At 38.1% G+C, this 22,880-nt stretch overlaps 1 protein-coding gene and 1 long non-coding RNA gene across 6 annotated transcripts in view; one reads left to right on the forward strand and one right to left on the reverse strand.

The window, feature by feature from the left end:
• PDE5A (phosphodiesterase 5A) overlaps positions 1-4,849 on the forward strand; it is a 142,823-nt gene extending 137,974 nt beyond the window's left edge. For 4 of the 5 annotated variants that reach the window (XM_019828144.3, XM_011281658.4, XM_019828142.3 and 1 more), the window contains one exon: positions 216-4,849. In XM_019828144.3, the coding sequence (XP_019683703.1) occupies positions 216-353 (138 nt within the window). In that variant the 3' untranslated portion in view covers positions 354-4,849. 5 annotated transcript variants of the gene reach the window in all.
• LOC111560155 overlaps positions 1-22,880 on the reverse strand; it is a 70,218-nt gene that overhangs the window by 39,063 nt on the left and 8,275 nt on the right. Inside the window, exons 2-5 of the long non-coding RNA XR_006596829.1 lie at positions 17,429-17,701; positions 14,489-14,651; positions 9,861-10,017; positions 9,174-9,252 (exon numbers count right to left, since the gene is read on the reverse strand). This is a non-coding gene — a long non-coding RNA (uncharacterized LOC111560155). The remainder of the gene's footprint in view (positions 1-9,173; positions 9,253-9,860; positions 10,018-14,488; positions 14,652-17,428; positions 17,702-22,880) is intronic.

Here is a 22,880-nt window from a genome sequence, read left to right on the forward strand (position 1 = left end):
GAATACAAGTGTATTTAAATACATTGTATAAAACTATTTTATAGAAAACACAAAACAGGGTGCCCGAGTGGCTCAGGCTGTGTCCACACACTTGTGAAAACCCCAGCAGTGGGTCTGCTTCTGACATGAGTGTGAGATGTGACTCTCTGAAATAGGCCTGGGGAGAGGGCTTATTTCCTCGCTGCTTTCTAGTTTGCTTTCTTTTTCTTCTTTAGGCCTTGACCCACGTTTCTGAGGACTGTTTCCCTTTGCTGGATGGCTGCAGGAAGAACAGGCAAAAATGGCAGGCTCTTGCAGAACAGCAGGAGAAAATGCTGATTAATGGGGAAAGCAGCCAGGCCAAGCGGAACTGAGTGGCCTATTCAAGCAGAGTTGAAGTTTACAGATGGTGTATTCTGCATATGTCTAGTTTTGCCACACACTGTACAGATTTAGTGTATACTTTGCCACTGCTGTATTTTTATTTTTGCACAACTTTTAAGAACATAGCATGAAATGTTTTTAGGGGACTATTACATATTTTCTGTATATTTGTTTTATGCCACTGATCTGAGATTATCAATGATACCCACTCTTAGCACATGGATAAGAGCGCTGTTTGTGATACTTTGTGTACTGCAAAGTGCAAGTTGAATTCTTGCACTGAGATTGTTTTGTTATTCGTTGTTTTGGGGGTTTTGTTTTTTGTTTTTTGGGGTTTTTTGCTTGGGGATTTTAAATAATTGTTTTTGTGTTTTCTGAATTATCAATCTTGTAAAGAATGTTTGGAATCTTTTTTTTCTCAAAAATAGGCTAGGAGAAAATTGAATGTATTCTGTGACATTTAAAACTTTCAAAAGATAAAGTGTTGGCTGAGTGGATTTTAAGGTGAAAAGATACTATTTGTCAGCAATGTTTTGCATTAACAAAAAAAGCTAAAACTCTGAAACAGATGGAAAGTACTAGAAGGCAGTATTGTAAAGAAAAGGTATTGTTTAATTGATTTGCTGTTTTTGTTAGTGAGCAGGAAGCAGGAAGGGGAGAACTCTTTGATTTCACATACATTTTATCCAGAGACTACCCATAAAATCTGACCCATCTGATGGAAAGCAGGGGAAACCTTAGGAGAAGACACTGATTTCACTGACTTCACGGTCACTGACTTTACTGAGGGATGAATGTGATCGAGAAATGGAATGGCCTTATCTGTCAGTGAAGGGAAACATTCTGTTGGAAGACTCTTATGAGTCAGTGAGTGTTTTGAACATTGAACTTCCTTTTTTAAATAACTTGTTTTTCTTACAAACCATAGTTTATAAGTGAACGGTTTAAGTCTCAACAGAAAATTGAGAAAAAAAAAAGTGATAACTGGAACACTGACCTGAGGTGAGATATGACTGCAGATAAAAGGTAAAATGAACCATTATTTTTTTTTGTCAAAGGAAGTATAGAGAATAGTTTTAATTATATAAACAGCAAAGGGCCATCCTTGATATCGGGGTCAAAATTAAATTGAGGGAGCACTGTAAGATAAGAAAGCTTAGGCCTGAATAAACTTAAGAGTATTCAGTTTGCAGTTGAGAAACTGCCCAATTTCAGTTTATAGGACTAGTCAATTAGAATCACAGAAGTTTGGCTATGTATGCTAATTGTTGACCCTGAGCTTATAGTTGTTGGTATTCACTTCATTTAGCTTTTAGTACATTTAGAAAATGTTAACATTGTCTTAGATTTGAGCCCTTTTGAATGGATTCCCATTGAACACGTGTGCCATAAATACACATTTATTCAGTACTGGAGAAGTAGATAATGAATTGAACAACTGGTTCAAGAAGGGAAAATCTGTTCCAAATATGTGGAAATGTTTGGACTGGGGCAGAGTAGGAAGAGAAATATTTGTCTGAATTGTTAACCACCCCCCTTCCCAAAAAACAGGTTCTGAGTTTTTAGCTATCACTAAATTGGATAGCAAATCTCTTGGGGCCATGGTTCAGCATTCTGAAACACCTTTTTTTTCTCTAAACTGCCTAAAATTCAACTTATTCATTAAGTTTTTAAAATTCTGAGAGTGTATCTTACATAATGTGACTTCTTACCATGCAGGTAAAAAAAAAAAAAAAAAGGGCAAAACAAATTGTATTGCCATTACTTTGTAGTGGTAAAGGCTAGTATAGAATGTTATCAGCTGTTTGTTTCCATATGTATTATTGTTGTAATACTTGTATTTTCAGGATGTTATTCGATTTTTATTTGATGTCATATAGGTGAGATCTATAAGATTGCCTCTTGGTGGCACTGGTGTGTAAATTACACAGGCTGTTACTAAAATAACATATCTATATACTGGTATCCCCCTATGCATGCATACATAATTCCTTAGTATAGAAAAATTGTTTAAAGAATAGCAGTCTTTAATGACCTTTACATCATACACATTGTGATTTAGCAGTTATGCTGAAATCTGTAATCATATACTTGAGTAGTTTGTTTAGCTCCATCTAATCTATGCCACTGAGATGTATGGAGGTTTTGTATGTGTGTCATTTTAACAAGCAAGAAGATATATTTAGATTAGAAATTATTTGGTTTACCTTTAGACAGTGGTTTATTTTACTTTACTAGTTTAGCAATTAAAAGAAGTTGGGTAGTACCATGCCTATTTTGTTGTTGGAAGTTTTAGTTCTTATAAGAAGAGTACTTCTTTAGGACCAGTTAGTTGGTGCAAATAATTTTTAATTTTTAGGAAAATCATTCCATACATAGATTAATATCTGGTACAGAGGCAAAATCAAAGCTTTAGTTCTTATGTGAATATTTTTCCCAGTATCTTCTCAAGTGGGAAAATTATATATATATATATATATATATATATATATATATATATATATACATACACATAGTGGGAATATATATATATATATATATATAGTCCTCCCTCATCCTGCTCTATATTTCTGTTACCCATAACTAGCAAGAAGTTATTCTTTTTCTGGATTAAAGTAGTTTTGTGATAGTTATAACTGAATGACATACCATTTCATTTCAATTTTTAGCTCCAAAAGTCCCCACTATTATACTAAGTTGTTAAAAAATCTCTATAAAATTGTCCGGCCTTCTATTTTTCACAAGACTGGCCCTTGCCAGTCACAGTCCTGTGTGAACTTGTGTAAGTCACTTAACCTCTGTGTGCCTGAACACATTGGGCTGTTAAAGGAGTTATGTTTGGGTGAAGCCTTTGTCTTCAAGGAGAATGTCACAAAGGGCAGCTACTGTGTAAGCCCTAGTGGGTCTTGGAGACCAGTGTCAGAAGTGGGATATTGGGCTACAGAATATGGTATCTCATTCCACATGTCATTTCCTGTTTTGAAGATTGAAAACAAGACAATACATTTATTTGGCTTCTCATGTGCATCACCAGTGACTGTGAGATTTTGAGCACCTTGCCTCAAGGTACAAACTCTAGACAGTGGTGTTGTCACCACTGATCTCTTAATCATAAAGAATAGTTTCCTTCAATAAGAGTACTGAGATAAGAAAGTATATGAAAATATACTGGAAATACTGGGTTCTGGGAGGAAACTGGTCACAGATGTATTCTTGCCTAGCAGTGGAAGTGCCTTTATCTTTAGCATAGAGCACAAATGTTAGACCTACTCCAGTTTGACTTTCAGTTTTCCTGTGTTTTCCACCAGATTTTACTCCTAACACTTTATAGGTCATCACAAGCAGTGCTCTTGTTTTGTTTTGCTTTGTTTTGTTTACAAGAGTGATTTTAAGAAGAGAGGAGGAAAAGGTGTAATTGCTGTCCTCTCCTGTGAACAACTGTAGTTAAAATGAGGTGGTATAATTTAACGTCTCAGTATTAGACATGCAACAGTCCACCTTTTATCGAGTCCCTGTGACATGTCAGGCACTGTGTTCAGCCAAAGAGACAGAGCAGTGACCTCAAGGAGCTCACAGTCTGCAGGAAGTGCTGGATAAGAGACTTACCAGCTTCTGATCCTGCCAATTGAACATGAAAATATAGGGTACGTTATATCACTTTCATTTTCATCTATAAAATACATATTATACAGTTTTCTGAGGACCTTCTCCCGCCCCGCCCCTGCACCCTCCCCCTCAAGGATCTTCTTTACCTGGAACTTACTAAGAATCTGTCCGTGAACATCCTGCCTTCTAACAAGTATGGATCATTTAGCCTGTTGATGCTTAAAGAACACCTTAAGTAAGGAGTCATGTATTCTACTATATAGGTTTTTTTCCCATTTGCTAGCCAGGTAGAGCTTACTCAGAGTTCTCTTAGATTGTTAAATTGTGCACAGTTTTGGACCCCTTCTGCTCCACCACAGGGAGCAAGGAAGAAAGTATTAAAGCTCACTTGGCCCTTCCATATGCTTCTCAAAAGCCTGTGTAAACATGTCTTAATAAATGTCATTGAAAGCAGTGTAAATAGTTGAAAATATAAATTTCTATTACAGTTTAAGAAAAGAAAACCTTATGGATCATCACTAGCCACTGTTAATATCTATTTGTATTCTTATACCTTTTTCAATATATTTGAACAAATATATAGTTTCTGGCACTATTTTTGTACTAGGATAAAGGAGTTACTGTGTATATTATGTTTAGCTTTAAAGTCCTTTTAAATAATTGTGAGTGTTGATTTCTTGTCTTTCCTCTCCCCACCATGAGAACCATGTCAGATGACTCTTCCATGACAAAATCACTTTAAAGGAACACTTCCCTACCTGTGATCCCTATAAAATCAAGAGATGGTCAGAGTGATCTTCTGTTGTGCAAACTCTTCACCTGTCAGTTGTTTACTCATTTTGCTATGCTTTGTAAGAATAAAAAGAAGAATGAATAAGTAGGTATGACTACTGTGTGATTATTAGGGGAATTTTAGGCAGGGAGGATGGGTCCAATGCTTTGAGAGACTGTAGGCAAGCTAGCCTTTGGTCATATTAGCTGAGAAAATGTGGTTTAATCAAACCCTTTCCTTAGTCAAGACTCCTCTCAGTAATAGTCTTCTTTTTATTAACATCCTTTGCTACCAATTTGAAGGCAACATTTTCCATACTTCCTGTGCTTCAAGTCGGTAACAGCTCTCCGGAGGGTGATGATTACCTGCTTACTGCTGCATAAGGAGCTAAGACTTAGGAGTTAAATACTTGACAAATGGCGTGAGCTGGATTCGAGCCTAGACCTGTCTGGTTTCAAAGCAGGTATTTATTCCATTTAGTTCTTTCTTTGAATTTTAATTGTAAAAGTTCCAAAATCCATTCTTAGTGGATCAAATGGGCTATCTACAAGCTTTAGAGAGATTTACCTCACCCAGCAGGTTTGGTTTTGTTTGGGTTTTTACTGTTAATTTTCCTATAGTTCATCTGAATAGCTAATGCCCACCTTCACAAAATCCCAGATACCACCCTGTTTCAGTACTGCTAATGTAGAGGTGTGAGGGTATAATTAAATTCAGAATATCTGATTCATTATTTAGTTTTGCTAATATGACAAGCCCTAGACAAGTCCTCTTCATGTGGGACATAATATCTAGGCTATATAATTCACAAAACTAAAGACAAAAATAAAATGAAAGCTCATGTAAAATAATAGTTTAGATTTTCTGACCGTAGGGGGCATGAGAGTTTCTGTTTTATTTAAAGTACTCCTCCCCTACTGGGTACAATGAATAAAACTGCTTTTTTTTTTTAATTTTTAAAAATGTTTATTTATTTTTGAGAGAGAGAGCATGAGCAGGGAGAGGGGCAGAGAGAGAATCCCAAGCAGGCTCTACACTGACAGTGCAGAGCCTGAAATGGAGTGTGAGATCATGACCTTAGCTGAAATCAAGTCAGACACTTAACTGACTGAGCCACCCAGGAGCCCCTAAATTTTTTTATTCTAATGTTTATTTATTTGTGAGAGAGAGAGAAGAGACAGCATGAGCCAAGAAGGGGCAGAGAGATGACACAGAATCTGAAGCAGGCTCTAGGCTCTGAGCTGTCAGCACAGAGCCCAACGTGGGGCTTAAACTCACTCATGAACCGTGAGATCACAACCTGAGCTGAAGTCGAACACTTAACAGACTGAGCCACCCAAACTGCTTTTTAAAATATTTTTACTAGCTAAAGAAAAACAAAACGGAAATAATCAATAGAGAATTAATTCTTGGTTACTGCTCTTTGTTCAGTGATCATTTCATCAAGATGTCCTCCAAACAATAACTGATCATCTGAAGGCTCTGATTGATACTCAATATTCCATCCATGGAGACAGCATTCCATTTTGCAGAAAACGAAAGCTGTATGACAATTCTCTTCAACTCACATTCTTGCTATTAACTGTGCTGCCTTCTCAGCAAACCGGGATTCCTATGTTTGATATATGCAAGTGTCACAATATGATTTTTTATTTTTAAGGCACATGACATTAAATTCACAGAAACTCTTTGAACTTGCAGAGAATATTCTCTGATTTTAAGCTATGTTCAGCCTTGGCAAACAAACAAAAACTATGTTTCCTGTTCACAAACCACTTCCTCAAAATAAATATGCACAAAAGGTATGAATGGAATCTAAATAATTATTTGAAACCAAAAGAAATCTGACGAATTATATGCATGATTTCGCTCTGGCTTGCCTTATTTTAAGTGTGTGTGTGTGTGTGTGTGTGTGTGTGTGTGTAAAATATACAGGAACTAAGTTGACTTTCTCAATCATCTAACAGCAATCTCAATGGCACTTTTTAGGATTCTTCTTTCTAAATCACCATGTAAGGGACAAGATTGCATGGCCAGACAGTGGGGGACAGCAGGGGGGAAAGCAATAAATGCAGACTGCCACAATAGCTTTCAACCTTAATATCCCCAACATTGATTACTTTTAAAGCCATATTTCACTTCATATCACTGTTTCCCCTTACCCAATAGGAGTGTTTTAGGCTTTATCTGACATATTCCTGTATGTCTGTCTAGCATATTACTGTAAGAAATAAGCTTCTCCTTTTACCAATCAGCTCTCTGAAATTCAGGAATTCTCTGGTCTCACTGATCTGCATAACCCAAGGAAGAAAGGCATAAAACATGGTTAATGACTGCTTCAGCTACAACTGCTTGCTCTGCTCACATGTGCTCATGCTCTCTCTCTCCCCCTCTCTCTCCCCTCATTCACACAAGCCAATAGGAGTAGTTTCTAAGAGTGCTCTACTGAGTCTGTTAGAATAAGTTACAGATTTCTTGGGTGATAAAGGGACGATTATGTCCTACGTTATTTCCTCTTTCTTGAAACCTCTGTTTCTCCTTTTTCTATTCTAGCTCCATCCCCTTGGCCTTCAAACATATTTGATTCTCCTGTGCCCTAAGACACCTTGAATCACACAGCCCTCCTAACCTACCAGCATCTCTGCATCTTCCTTGTACTTTGAAGGTACTCAACAAATACTGAGTGAAAGAACAGATTTCCATAATTTTCCACCTGACATAAAATTGATATTTTTATAAAGAAACAGGAAGGTAATTCCACTGAAAGGAAACAAAAATCAATATAGTGTTTTTAGACATTCTCAGCTGGACAAGAGCTAAAATTTAACATGAAAAAACAAGCTGAATAAAACAGTATCTTAGGAAAAAATACTTGTTTCCTGCTGTGAAAAATAAGTTAGCTACCAGACTTTCATTAATAAATTGATAACCATTGGTGGCATTACTCCCGGTGGGAATTGTACCATATTGCTACAAAGCTAAAGTCATAAAGGCTAGAGGCCAACGGTCTTATGGAGGAGAAAGGATTTGCACTTAAAAATAAATAAGCAAACAAAAGTCAACCAAAGATGTTCCTTCATTCACTCACAAACATTTCATTCTCAACCCAAGCAGGGGTAAACTAAAAGGCCTGGCCTCACAGAGCTTCTAGTCCAATGGAAGCTACACACAAGGGACAATGATCTCCGGTCTGTGCATTGAGGGTGGGAAGTAGAGGTACTTAATTCAAACTTGAGGGTTCACAGTTGGCTTCCTTCAGAGTATGATATCTGGTTTAGCCAAGTGAAAAGGGAGAAGAACATTTCAGGCAGAAGGAACAGTATGTGTGCAGACCTAGAGGTAGCTGACTAGGGAACTTGAAAGTTTTCCCGTCATTTATTTATTTATTTAAATACTTACTGGTTTTATAGTTATGAATGATGAAGATTAAAACTATTTATAAAGTATTGGTATGATGTATAGATCTTTATAAATGCATAAAATAAAGCAAATGTGCTTCAACAAATGTATGTTTGAACTCTTAAGAAAGAGAAATCGCCAGAGGCCAAAATAAAGCCAATTAAAAATCAAATGAGTAAGCATGTGAACTGATACTTTGTCAGACCAAGGAATATTTGCAGATATATATAATGAAGGGTATTTAATGCCCACGCAAGCAGGAAACAGGGTAAATGGGTAATGGTTCTCCAAGAAAAGCTGAAACTTTTGAAAGAACTGAATTGAAGCAATTCACAATGCCTGAAGTCAGAAGCCACAAGAGTAGCATCAGATCCCCATGAAATTCAGACAATAGAGTTCTTTGATTGAGGCTGTTGGGAGGAATCAATTTTTTACTCTTGTCTTTCCAAATGAAGGAACACCTCTAAAATGACACTTTTAGCCTCTTGTTCCACCTCTAACTCAACTCAGTCAAATACCCGACTGGAGGGTCATAGACATCAGTCCACACCCCTTAAGTGGGTGAAGTAAATCTAATAAAAAGCAGTGAATGCTGGAAATTTGTTTCTTTTCCTTACCTTTCGAACCCAATATAATCCAGTGTAAGTTGGAAATCCTAGGTAAAAGTGTCTGGTTATGTGGCCTGTTTCAAGATCTAGCTTGCTAAAGGGGTAGGGTTTCAGGCAGGGAATGTAACTTAGCAAACCCATTTAACCATAACATGTTCTCCAACCTATACATGTTCTTCAAACACCTTATTTACCTAACTATCTCTGCAAAGCTCCACACCAGCCAGCATCACATGGTTTTCTCAGAGTGCTATGCCTATCTCCTGTAAGGTCTTTCTAGACTGTCATTCTACAATATCAGTGGGCCACTTCAGTCAATGGCCTCTCCTGCTTCTGACCAATGTGGTAAATCTGCGCTTTCCTGAGTCTGTCCATCTGCTGTTTGAGGGACATAATGTACAAGTCAGAGCATTCTTCTTACTTACGTGCTAGTGGCTGTATAGAAGGCAGGAGCGAGCCAACATTGAATGAGATCCCAGGAATGCAGTGATTATGGCCTAAAGACTTGAAGAAAAGCATAGTTGTAAGGTATGTTGTTCTATTTTGTGTTATAAAATTCTGAAAGGTAAATTTAACATGACCAGAAATTATCGTTCATATTTTTCTTCTGCCTATTCTAAGACTTGCATTTATGATGATCATCACCTGATGACCATCAGCTCACTGGCAGCCAGTATTCATAAGCAGCACAATGGATGTGGCATCGTCAGAACTAATAATATAACCAACATAAATAAATGGTATTAGGGAACTGCAAAAACAAGAAGATACTATTTTCACACCAACAGGTTCTAAAGAGCCACAACATTGTGAGTATAACAGAGTTGCTCTTTTTTTCTCTCAGTGGAAATTATGAAATTAGGGAGGAGGAGCACATTTGACAATGAAATATACAAGAAAATTGTTCCTGAACCTGAATAAGAAGAGATGGTACCTAGACACTGCTAGTGTGAACTGATTTTCACATGCGCTGCCTGGACAATGAAAAATGTAAACATCGCTTCTGTACCCAATCTTCTAAATTTTTCATTGAAAATTTTAATTGTGTTAGCCTCCTATTGCTGGTGTAAGAAATTACCAGAAATGCATCCACTTAAAACTTATTATCTTACAGTTCAGGAGATCCGAAGTCTAAGATGTGTTAGCACCGCTGCATTCCTTCTAAAGGCCGTTTCTCTGCCCTTTTGAGCTTTTAGAGACTGCATGCATTGCTTACATCGTAGCCTCTTCCTCCATCTTCAAAAAATAATGTAAATTCTGACTCTATTCCTTTTAGGAAAGCAAACATTTATATGATAAAATAGATTTTATGGGGCTTTTGAAAGATGTAAACAAAATGTGTTAAGTGCCTAGCACAAAAAGTACACAAGTGGGAGACTGGGAGACATGGTTATTGTTACTATTTTCATGATGATGATAATGATGAAAGATTTCTATCCCAGAAGTTAAAATCTTAAGAAGAAAAAACTGACTACTGAAAGCACATCCAGAACGAGTTAAACTTAGATTGTACTTTGCCATTTACCAAGCTCTTTCACACACATGATCTTATCTCATCTTACCCGCAATTCTGTGACACAGGCATTATTTTCATTCCTGATTTTATGATGAAACTGAGTCTTGAAAACTCAGTTGCTTCACCACTTGTAGTCTGCATTTTGCCACTTGAACCCAAGACTCCCCCCATCAAATCTGCTATACTTTTCATTACAAAATAGTTCTGCTTTCTAACAGTTCCAAATGCTCAGGTGTTTATTATGTAAATCAGTAATTTTCAAAGCCGGGTTCTGGGTCAGCAGCATCAGCATCAGCAACATCTGTTAAAAATGCAGATGCTCAGGCACCATGCCTGAAGTGCTGAGGGTCAGGATGGGCAAGATGAGTTTTGTATTAGCCCTCCAGGTTATTCTGATGTACTCTAAAGCTTGAGAACCACTGATCTAAAATATTGCTCTCTTCTAACTGCTTACAACCCCGAGATTAAAGCCACACAAAGCCATGTAAAAAATGATTCAGTGATTAAACTGACACTTTTATTAGAGAGAATCCTAGAAGCTTGAAGAGCAAACTCATTGAAAACTTTGTTCTAATTATTTGGATTTTTCACCTCAACAAAAGTACAACATATTCTGTCTGTGTATGAAAGAGAAAAGTAAAAACCTGGGGGCTTTAAGATTGAATTTCAATAGGGACAGAAGTAGGATAATAATGATGGCTTCCATTCATTTATTAATCTATTGATGGACAGTTGGGCTGCTTCCATAGTTTGGCTATTGTAAATAATGATGCAATAAACATCAGGGTGCATGTATCCCTTCAAATTAGTGTTTTTGTATTCTTTGGGTACATACCCAGTAGTGCAAATTCCTGGATCCTAGGGTAGTTCTATTTTTAACCTTTTGAGGAGCCTCCATACTGTCTTCCACAGTGGCTGTACTGGTTTGTGCTCCCAGCAGTGAACAAGGGTTCCTTTTTCTCCACATCCTCACCAACACTTGTTTCTTGAGTTTTTTTATTTTAGCCATTCTGACAGGTGTAAGGTGATAATTTGCATTTCCCTGATGATGAGTGATGTTGAGAGCATCTTCTCATGTATCTGTTGGCAGTCTGTAGCTCTTCTTTGGAGATATGTTTGTTCATGTCTCTTGCTCATTTTTTAATTGGACTATTTGCTTTTTGGATGTTGAGTTTTATAAGGTTTTTAGGTATTTTGATTACTTCTCCTTTATTGGATATGTCATTTGCAAATATTTTCTCCTATTCAGTAGGTTGTCTTTTAGTTTAGTTTTTTGTTTTCCTTTGCTGTGCAGAAGCTTTTTATTTTGATGTGAGATATATATATATATATATATATATATATATATATATATATATATATATAATGGAATCTTATTCAACCATAAAAAGAATGAAATCTTGCCATTTGCAAAAACATGGATGGATCTAGAGTATAATGCTAAGCAAAATAAGCCAGTCAGAGAAAGACAAATACCATATGAGTTCACTCATATGTAGAATTTAAGAAACAAAATGAACAAAGGGGAAAAAGAGACAAACCAAAAAAACAGACTCAACTGTAGAAAGACAAGCAGATGGTTACGAAAGGAGTGTGGTATGAGGGATGAGTCAAATAGGTGAAGGGGATTAAGATACATTGATTTCGATGAGCACTGAGTAATATACAGAACTGCTGAATCACCATACTATACTAATACTGAACCTAATGTAACTCTGTATGTTAACTACACTGGAATTAAAAATTTTTTAAATATGTTGTGGGGTGCATACATACATACATAAAATGATGGTTTCCAGAATTTCCTCTCCTATATTATCTATGATTGCTTAAGCAAGACCTTGAAAGATTAGTCTATTATCAGTCCTCCTCCTCTTCCTCATTGATCATATGCTTTGAGAACACTTAATTGCAACAGGCCAGAATGACAAGATTACGTCCTCTCACAGTTGGAACAAAGACAAATTGTATGTGGCATGCCACAGGCCGAGAGGGGCAAAGGGAGAGCTGACATTTTATATGTTATAAATACTGCTTACTCGTAGTTCATCAAATTGTTTCTAGATCTGGGAGTAAGGGCAAAGGCTCTCATTCTGATTTACCATCTGTGTCCTGATGGGTTGAATCAATATCCAGGAGCAATTTGGGAGGGCAAAGATCCCTGCAGGTTGCCACACCAGAGGTTTATTAGCAGAAGCTAGGGATCAATCAAGCTTTGAAAGAGACCCTGGGGAAGACTTGCAAAAAGCATCCCTCAGGTAAAGCAGTCTGCTCCAAGTCTACCATGGAGAGTAAGCATTTCAAAGGAGATTTAGAGAAGGTGAGGCTAGCAGTGCTTTCATCAGAAGCCCAGATCTAGGGTAAGGTTGGTTCTCTGCTCAGCCTTAGGCTTTCCTTGTCCCTCTAGTTTGGAGCCTCTTCAAAACCTGGGATATACTCCACATGAGAATGGGGTTATTCCAACTCTTCAGGGAAAGAACTCTGCCATGGCCAGGGAAGAGACCCTGGCATCCGTCCTGTCATAGGTATGGTGAAACATCTTTCTGCAGAGCCCTGCACCTTAGTTGGCCCCCAAGAGCCACGAAGCCTGTGTCCTGGGCACAATTGGCAGGTGATTTCATGCCTAAAGAGGACTTTTCTATAGAATCACCAGAGGACAATTCCCTGCAGTTTAGCAAGGCCTTCTAGCAGGGTAGAGGGAAGGAGGCGAACATTTATTGAGCAGTAACTACGTGCTAGACCTTTTCCATACACTAACTCATTTTATTCTTACAACAATCTCATTTAGTAGATAATTTTATCCCCATTTTTCAGACCAGAAAACAAGGCAGAGGAAGTTAGGTTACTTACTCAAAGTCACACAGCTTGCAGGTGGCACAGCCAGAATATGAACTCGGGTCTGGCTTCAAAGTCCCTGCTCTCTCACTACAGTGCTATCACAGCAGAAGGAGCCCAATGAGCTCACCACCCGTCTCTGAGCAAAGGGCACTTCAGGCCTTCCCGTGTGGCTGTTTCCAACAGATCAATGGAGGTCACAGTGTAGACATCACCTGTGCCATCTTTGTTGGCCCACAGACATACATCCTAATTATGTTGTCCTGAGGGAGGATCATTATGCACTCTTCCTACCACCGAACAAGGAGAGGGGGATCAAAGGACAGCTGAGTCCTCACGGATGATCCCTATTTATTGTACCTATTCCTCTTTCTCCATCCAAAAACCTCTTTCCTCCATGTTACCCCCATACATCCCAATTAAACAGAAAGCCATCATCAATTTTTTTGCTATCTCTTACAAGAGTAAAAAAAAAGGCTAAGGAAAACATTTTATTGCAAAGGCCAAACAGCATTTGCTGCAATCTGCTTATTTCAGCACAATCCTCTAAGTGCTGTTTTATTTGCCCTAAACAAGCTTGATATACAACACAGTCATAACCTTAATGATATTTCAGCCAGTTAATCATTCATTAGGCTAAGTCAGAACAGTCTTCTGCGAAGTTTGTATTCCCATTTTCAGGTTGGCCAAACTGACCTCTTTTAGAACAGACTGCTTTCTTCTTGAAATATATAATGTATTATTCCCAAGTGGAGATTTTAACTATCATGGAATAGTGCGGTATTTACTGATACTTCACTCTGTATTCACCAACTACAATTATATCCTTCATTTTACAAGCTGTTTGCCAGGACAATTCCATGACAGAATCCATTCCTCCATACTAGGGCAAGGTTCCTTGGAAGCACTAACTTAGGGGTGCTAATTGCCAGGCAGGGCAAACGATCTGGAATGGAATAGGAGAAGAGCATTTGTAGACAGCCCAGGGTATGTTCGCCATGGCCTAGATAGATGTAGGAAGGAACACTCACTCTCATCTTTGTAAGCTGATTTTACTGTGGCCATTTGGTCAGCAAATCTAAATTCAGAAATTCGCCTAAGGAATAAAAATGGGTATACACTGCAAGAGTGAGGCATCAGCCTCCAGGATACAAGGTCTACTTACTAAGAACCATCATAGGGTGCTCTGTCTTCAATGGGCAGAATATATGGGTCTGAGAAATAAAGAGTAAAGGTAAAAGTTGCCCTATTGCCACCACTTCCCACTCCAACTCTGGCCTCTATGAGTTAGGAAATCCTATTTCCCAAGAGGCCAATAGGCAAGGAAAGAAGTTACCATCCCGGCAGGAATAACTAACCCACGGTAACAAAAGATAGGGTTGCTCTTACACCGTGGGAGCAGGAAGAAATATGTTTGGTACCCAGATTCATCCACTGGAGCATCTTTTAGTATTTCTCTGCCAAATTTCAGAAGAAAGTGGGTAAGTACAGCCACCACAGTGTGAGCCAGAGTCCTTGGCTTCTCAGGGAGAGCCCCTAAGGCAAGGCAAATCTAGAATGAGAAACAGAAGAGAGAGATTGTAAATTCTCATTTGTGACCCCAAGGATAGCTGCCCTCCTGGGGCTAAAAGTTCATCCCACTAACCTATTTTTCCTCAGAAAAAGAGACCAATCAGAATCCTAGAGGAGCTGTTCCCAGCTGAAGTAAATTTATTATATTAAGCAAGTTGACCCAAGCAGTGCAAGAGGTGGATTTTAGTGGATACCGTGGTGTACTGACAAGAGTCATCTCCTACCAGAGCCACCTCCACCCGAACCCTGGCACACCAAGGCACACCAAGGCACAAGGCACTCACTGTCCAGGCTGTCCCGACTGTTGATTGCTGACAATGTCAGCTCACAGCTGGGCCAATAAATTGTCCCAGGCTGAAGGTCAAGGTTACACTCTCTCTCCAGGGGCAGCCTGCATCCTATCACTGGACAATGAGGGTTCGAACAAAGACCCAACCCCCTTGTCTGAGTGAGGTACAACTCTGAAGGGCTATTCCAGTTTCAGACTTCCTCAGAGGATTGGCCAAGGACTTTGCTGCTTTTGCATAGCAGACTAAGTTCCTCCCCCACCCCCCACCCCACCCACCCACACATCCAGCCCTGCTGCCTTCACTCACTCACAGGTGGTTACCCAAGAGCACTCCCCAATAAACGGCACTGAATTATCTGTCTTCAAGTCTGTTTTTCAGGGAACCCAATCTAAAATGAATGTGAATAGTGGCAATTCTTAAATGAAGGGATTATTGAAGGTTACTGTCTCCTTTTTGCATATCTGCATGTTCAGATTTTCAACAGTAAACATAAATTGTATCTGTAGTAAGAGTTACATATGCATACATACACACTGCATATATATAAAGTTTCTTAGAGTCTCTAAGTGCAGAGGAAAACAGCCATTTTGGTGTGACCTACAACATACAAAATGAAGAGAAGACATTTGGAGGGAAGAATATTTCATCACATTGTCATTTGAATTTGCAATTTTCTAGTTATTGGTGTGTTTGAATAAATATTTCATGTTCAATGACCAAAATGAAAAAAAAAAGAAGAGGAGACAAAACCAATACAAATAGATTAAATATATTAGTGAAAAAAATCTTGGTAACAGACAAAAGAAAACACCCTAGAAACAAATAATTCATTGAAACGATTCAAAATATAAATATGTATAGTATTATAAAGAAATTATAGTATTATATAATATATACATTACATGATACTATTATATATACTATATTACATTATATTTATACCACTATATTGTATATATTATTATAATTAAAGGAATTAAATTGCTCTTTTAAAATTTTCCCATAAAGAAGAAAAAAAGATCTGTCAGGCTTAGATAGGTTTACAATAAGTCTCGTCAAATTTTTAGAGAAAAATAATTATTGATGAAAATGAGGTCTACAGCAATCTTATATACACTGGTTTAGGGAGATATACGACTCCGAAAAAGGTATTTGGTATTATTTTCCCTCATTTTTTAAATCCATTTTAAGGTGTGTGTGTGTGTTTTTTAAACTAAGTTTTAGATGCACATTTGGTCCTCCAACAGCTTCTTAGGATGTTTATGAAATAATTTTTTTTTACCAATAACTTTTTATTTATTCATTGGACTTTCCCAGGGTAAAAAGAGAAGGGGAAAGGGTCAGCATGTGTGTTACAAAACAATAGCAAATGGGAAAGGAAGTACCCGGCACAGCAAAATCAGCCACATAAACACCCCCCAGAGACGTAGTCACTAAAGACCAAGGGGGCTCAGTCTCCTGCAGTTCAGAAATGAGGGGGAAGGGATCAGGGAAAGAACAGATAGGTACAAGCTTTCCTACCCCACCCCACCCCCATAAGTTCAAGATTTCACACAAAGCTTTGGTTTCTAGCAGTAAACATGGAGTTCAATAGTTCATCTCCTATTTAACAATCTTGTGGCCACTTTGACATATGTTTCTTGCACCTGCATAAAAGTTCCTGAGTGACTTGGATTATACATTCATCTTCCCTTCCTTGGCCTCCAGACCCTATCTCTACATGGAAGGCTCCCCTCATTGCTTCTGCTTCTCTCTACCCTAAGATTAGAGATTAAAGTAGGGTTGATCCATCCAAATACAAGTGTATTAGTATGAATCACATCAAGGAATGGTCTTGACACAGGATACTAGGAACGAGAAATGGAGTGTTTACAGCTTTTTCATGGTTTAAAGGTGTATGGGGGGGGGCTTTTTGGGGGAGGAGGATAGGGTAGGAGTCAAGTTTTTAGGATAGAAGATCTTGCCCAAAATAGGAAATAGGGGAAGGAAATGCAAAAGAAAGGATGGTTCAAGACCACCACATTTTAAGACGGGTCACCAAGCTGTGTTCCAGATTCTCTTCCTGTGAAATAAAATTTTTGAGATGTGTATACCAGGAAAACATCTGTAGTCTATCCCAATATTCAGTTGATAGTTTGGATAGGCTAGAATTCAAAATTAGAAAAATAAGCAATAATCTTGTTCATATTTGGAAGGCAATGCTCTTTGATCATCTAACTTCCAGGACGCTGTTGAGAAATGTAAACCCATTATGGCTGTGATATGGATGTCACCTGTCCTTGCCATCTCACCCTATCCCCCCAAATCACAGCAATTTAGAAAATTCTTTCTTTTTCCCCACATACATGAAATTTCACTTTGTGCCTGAGTGTTGTCCCATTTTCACTCACTCTACTAAGCACTTGGTGAGCCTGTTCAACGTAGAAAATAATCAGCTTTCAATTTGGGGGATTTTCTTGTGACTTACCTGCCTTATGATTGATTTCCTGTCTTCTGTTTTCCATTTTCACATTCTGAACTTCTGTTTCTCAAATGTCATAACTCCTGGACCACTCCTCTAATTTCCTTATCTTTTCTTTGTATTTTTAATGTTTTCTGGGGTGTTCTTTTATCATCCAACTCTTTTATTAAGTATTTCACTTCTTCCATCATATTTTTAATTTCTAAGAGCTGTTTCTGGTTCTGTTTAATTTTCACGGCATCGTTTTTGTTCCAGAAAAACATATATTCTCTTACATCTCTGAAAATATTAATGATAGGTACAGTTCTATTTTTATTTTTGAGGTTTTATCCCTCCCACATATATATAAAATAATTTCATCCATTTATTTTGCTCTTTCATATTAGAGATTTCTTTTCTCAAATGTCTCCTTGATTAAATGTTCATTTTTAAAGGTCTATGACTAAAGTCCTGGTGAGCTTGTCAACTGTGAACTTCCCTGTAGCATGACCTAGGTGGGCCATATATTGGGGAAGGTGCAATGTCATTTTCTTTACATCTTTCTACAGACTGGTCAGATCCCCCAGAGAAGACTCTTCCAAAATCTTGTATAGAAAGCAAAGGCCTGGCTTCCAGTGTTCTAAAAAGTGAATAAGGTGGATCTCTCAATATTTAAAAGGCACACATTCAATTAATCTTCCTATTTCTTTACAGTATCTGTGTTCTCAACTGTATCTACTTTTCCTCAGTCAAGTTCTGTTTTAGCTTCTCTGGAGAATAATTCTGCTGGGTGTGAGGGATAATTACTCATGGGTTAGTATAGAGAAGGTGATTTGAGAATTTCACTGCTTTTTAAAACACTTTCAATCAATTCACCATCTTTCAGCTAGCTCTTTTTATCCCATCTTCCAGAGATACCTATTATGGAGTCTTTTGAAGATTCTGCAGTACACATTAAGTTGGTCTGACCCCTCACCCTATCTTAGGTTTGGCTTTCTCAGTTCTACCAAGTAATTTACCATGCATCCATCTACTTTCCCGATTTAAAAATTTTATTGATACTGTCTCGTCTTCTCTTTTCCCCATCGCTGTGGATTTTTGCCTTAAAAGCTTTAGTGAAATTTTAAAAGGAAATAAAAGTAGACACATGTATTAGGACTACTGTCTTTACTAGGAAATGTGACTTTAAAAAAAATGAAGATGCACAGAGTCTATTATTCAGTAATTTCACTTCTGGGTAAACTCTTGACATGTGTACCAGGAGAGATGTACAGAAATATTCATAGCAGTATTAACATATCAATAAAAAGTAACTCATGGATGAATCTTAAAAACATAATGGCTTGTTGTTTAAAAGTTACAGAAACATATATACAGTATAAATTTGTTCAGTTGAAAAACATTAAAAAATCCTAAAAATGTATTGTCAGTTACTAGTATCTTTAATATAATAAAACCATTTAAAAAAGCAAAGCAATGATAAACATAAAAAAAAAAAAAAAAACAAAGCAGTAGTTAGTTACCCTTGGTTGGAAAGAAACAGAGTTAAAGTTGGGAATGAAAATGAGCTTCAACAGTATTGGCAATTGTTAGAGTCCCCACAAGCAAACCCTGATGTGAGAACTTAAGTGTAAGTAGCTTATTTTGGAAGGTTATCCCAGCAAATACTGGTAAGAGAGTAGGGAAGTAAGATGGGAAGGGAAGGAAAGGCAAAGAAAGGAAGTGAACACAGGGTAAGTTATAAGCAGATTCTTACTGTGGACAACTGAGGCTCAGTATCACTGGGGACCTCTTGAAGACTGTATAGAATACAAGTCAAAGTCATCCTACCTGTGGGACAAAGAAGTTTAGATATCTAGCTCCCAGCTCCCACCCATTATTAGTTGAGGTATGCTCCTGATGGTCTTAACTCCCCCTATGTCCAGCATGCCCTGCTTCTGGGGCTGAGCATCTTTCTTGACCAGAGGAAAGCCTGCAGGCAAAGCATCTCAGGTGCTTAAAACAGAGAGCCATCAGTGCTTTTTGGGAATAGTGAGCACTGAGGGGGTAAGCCTGCCACAATACTATTCTAGTTTTTCAACTAGGAGTGGCTAAAATGGGATTTATTTGGTTATTCTTCATACTATATATATGAAATGTATTCTTTCATATCAATGCTAATGTTAATTAAGAACATTAAGTAAACTTTTACATATGTCTTGAATTCCCATTTTCTTCTTTGGGCAATGTTTGTTAGAAATGTGAACTTCAAAATATGTTTCATTTTCACTGACCTTCTGCTCATTTGCAGTAATGGGACCACAGATTCCCTGGTGTCATTGGGCCCTAATTCATTCTCTGAACAAGCTGGTCTTTCACTGAAGGAGGGCCATTGTAATTCAGTGTAAATATGGTCATTTATAAAGCAGCAGGAACTGATTTGCAAGAACTCTTCAGACAGTATATTTTAGGAGAGCAACATGGTGTGAAATTCAATTCAATTCATGTCTCTGTTTTTGTATTATATGGATAATTTTTACATAGTAAGATTTTGGCTTTAGGGGTTTTAGAACTCGTATACCATGGGCTAAGACAAGTTTTTGGATTATAATTAACTCAAATCCCAATTATGCTATTCCAAGCAAGAATGGTTCTTTATAATCCTCTTTTCTGGGACCAGAATATTACAGTTTAGTTTCTTTTTTTTTTTTTAATTTTTTTTTCGTTTATTTATTTTTGGGACAGAGAGAGACAGAGCATGAACAGGGGAGGGGCAGAGAGAGAGGGAGACCAGAATCAGAAACAGGCTCCAGGCTCTGAGCCATCAGTCCAGAGCCTGACGCGGGGCTCGAACTCCCAGACCGCGAGATCGTGACCTGGCTGAAGTCGGACGCTTAACCGACTGCACCACGCAGGCACCCCTACAGTTTAGTTTCTTGAGCCAGATGCATTTTAGGCTGTGCTTATGGAGCAGGGCCATTTAACTGACCAAGACAATAATAGCTAACAACTGGATGTTTTATAGAATAATACATTGCTGTTGGACTCAAGGGGGAAACTTACTAATTTGTATTGGGTTACACAAATAGGCCAAAGGTGCTTAACTGATTTTAGAGAATTATCTCTGACAACTCAAAATCATGGGAGCCAACATCTCTCTATGAAGTCAGTTACAGAGACAACAAAGTATTTATTGACTAAATTACCTTTCTAATACATCAGCTTAAAAAAAAACTCTGAAAAGAGGTTTAAAAAAAAATCTCAGTGCCTACCATGACAGGCATAACTGTATTCTGTGGCACAAAGTTTGACTTAATCCACTAGGTGAAAACAATTTCCTCTAAGGCAGCTGAAGGGTAATAAAAACACTCTTTACAAAGGAAGTGACAATTATTAGCTTGAAGGTCCTTAGTTTTTCTCTGAACAAGACAGTCTCATCAGTCTACCTCTGAAAGCAAGTCTCTATTTACACCGACAAGAAACTGATCAGAAATTATGGAATGAGCTGTTTCAGAACAGCTCATAAAAAATGGACTCTATAGAGGTGGGGATGTAAGCAGAAGAGAGCAGTTGGTAACATGACATGTTTTAGGGGACATTTCTAACAGGAAAGTAAAATACGCTACGCTGTGACTCCCTTTAATTTTACACATCAATCTAGCCTCAAGGCCTACTTGGTGAGGCAGACCAATTTAGTATTCCTTTTGTAACTGTAAATGCATCTCTTAAAATGAATTAGTCATTAGCTTTTGAAAAATTATTTAAAAAAAAATTTTAACGTTTATTCATCTTTGAGAGACAGAGAGAGACAGAGCATGAGCAGGGAAGGGGCAGAGAGACGGAGACACAGAATCTGAAGCAGGCTCCAGGCTCTGAGCTGTCAGCACAGAGACCGACGCGGGGCTTGAACTCACGAACTGTGAGATCATGACCTGAGCCGAAGTTGGACGCTCAACCGACAGCCACCCAGGCACCCCTGTCTTTTTTTTTTTTAAGTTTTATTTATTGAAGTGATCTCTACACCCAACATGGGATGCAAACTCATGACCCTGAGATCAAGACTCTTCTGACTGAACCAGCCAACCTTCCTGAAGATTGTCTTTATTCTCCTTCATATCCAACCCCAGTAAATAAGTGGATGGATTGATGGGTGGATGGGTAGGTAGATGGACAGATGGATAACTAATTTAAGTTGGAAGGTTTGACCATATGACAGTACACAAAATACATTTCAAAGGGAGTTGTTAGACCCCAGAGCCTAAATTTAAACATAGGTATGAAAGATGAAACATAGGTATGAAAGATGATAGCAATGGAGAGAATTTTTTGAAGATTATTTCATTGGAAAGAGAGATGTATTGTAGGTGAACAATGATACAAGTTGTTTGCGGTGCACCTCATGACGATCACAGAATTCAGTAAGGATCTCCTGCACTAACCCTGTCTTCATCGAAAACTTTGAGATCTTGCCCATCATATTTTTTGCATTAGTATTTATAAGTGTTTCACTAAAATATTGTTTATCTTGATTGCTGAGCTTTTTGGCATCCCCTTTACTTTTGCTCTTAAGGTGAGTGCCTTACTGGCTTCACCCTAGTCCCAGTCCTGATTGAGGGGGACCAGGTGATGATGTCTGACCATCACCTGTGCCTCTAAAGCAGCCTATTACAGCAGGATAGAGGTCGATCGCCAAGGAAGGTACTACACCCTCCTCTCATAGTGGGTCAAAAGTGTGGGAATTCTAGGAACTAGATGAAAACTAATGGTAGGAATAGTAGCCTGGGGTCATTTAAAAAGGTATCCTGTCCAAGAGGATAGTCTGAGAGAATTGAGGGCGACCTCAGAGCTGGCAGGGCAGAAGCCGAGGGGCACTAAGAGTGACCCAACTGAAGGTAAGGCACTGCTACATCTGGAGAGTGAGACTGAGGTCTGCCTCTCTACCCTCCACTCTACTCTCTATCCCTAGAGGTGACAAAGCAAGGTTTAAGGCATACTCTCCCCAGAAGACTGCCGGCCTGCCTGCAGCCAAGCCCTAGAACGAAGGTAGGGTGTAGAAGAGAAGCCTTAACTTTGAACGAAGAGTAAAGTATTCTTAATATGTTACACAAAACATTCCTAAAAACTGAATTAAAACTATAATTTTGATATTAAGTGGCCTTAGGACTCAAGGCCCTGTTGTAAAATTCCAGGAGCTTTATTCCCATTAGAATCTATTGGAGCTAAACTCCAGGAGACTCATTTACAAAAATTACAGTGCAAATGGTGCCCCCTGGAGTTGTGTGACTTGGAGGCTGTGATAGAACATTTTATTACTTGAATAGGCAGGAAAAACAAGGGACTGACTGGGTTTTTAAGCAAGCACAGGAAAAAACTTCTCCCAGTGAAAGATAAAGACAAAAATAAATTTGCATTTTAGTTAAACTCCGTAAATTGTGCTCATTCAACTTATGGTTACAGAAGGATGAATAGAGGAATGAATGGATGAATAAACAAGCAGATT

The sequence above is a fragment of the Felis catus genome, chromosome B1, assembly GCF_018350175.1.
Source record: "Felis catus isolate Fca126 chromosome B1, F.catus_Fca126_mat1.0, whole genome shotgun sequence".
NCBI lineage: Eukaryota > Metazoa > Chordata > Mammalia > Carnivora > Felidae > Felis > Felis catus.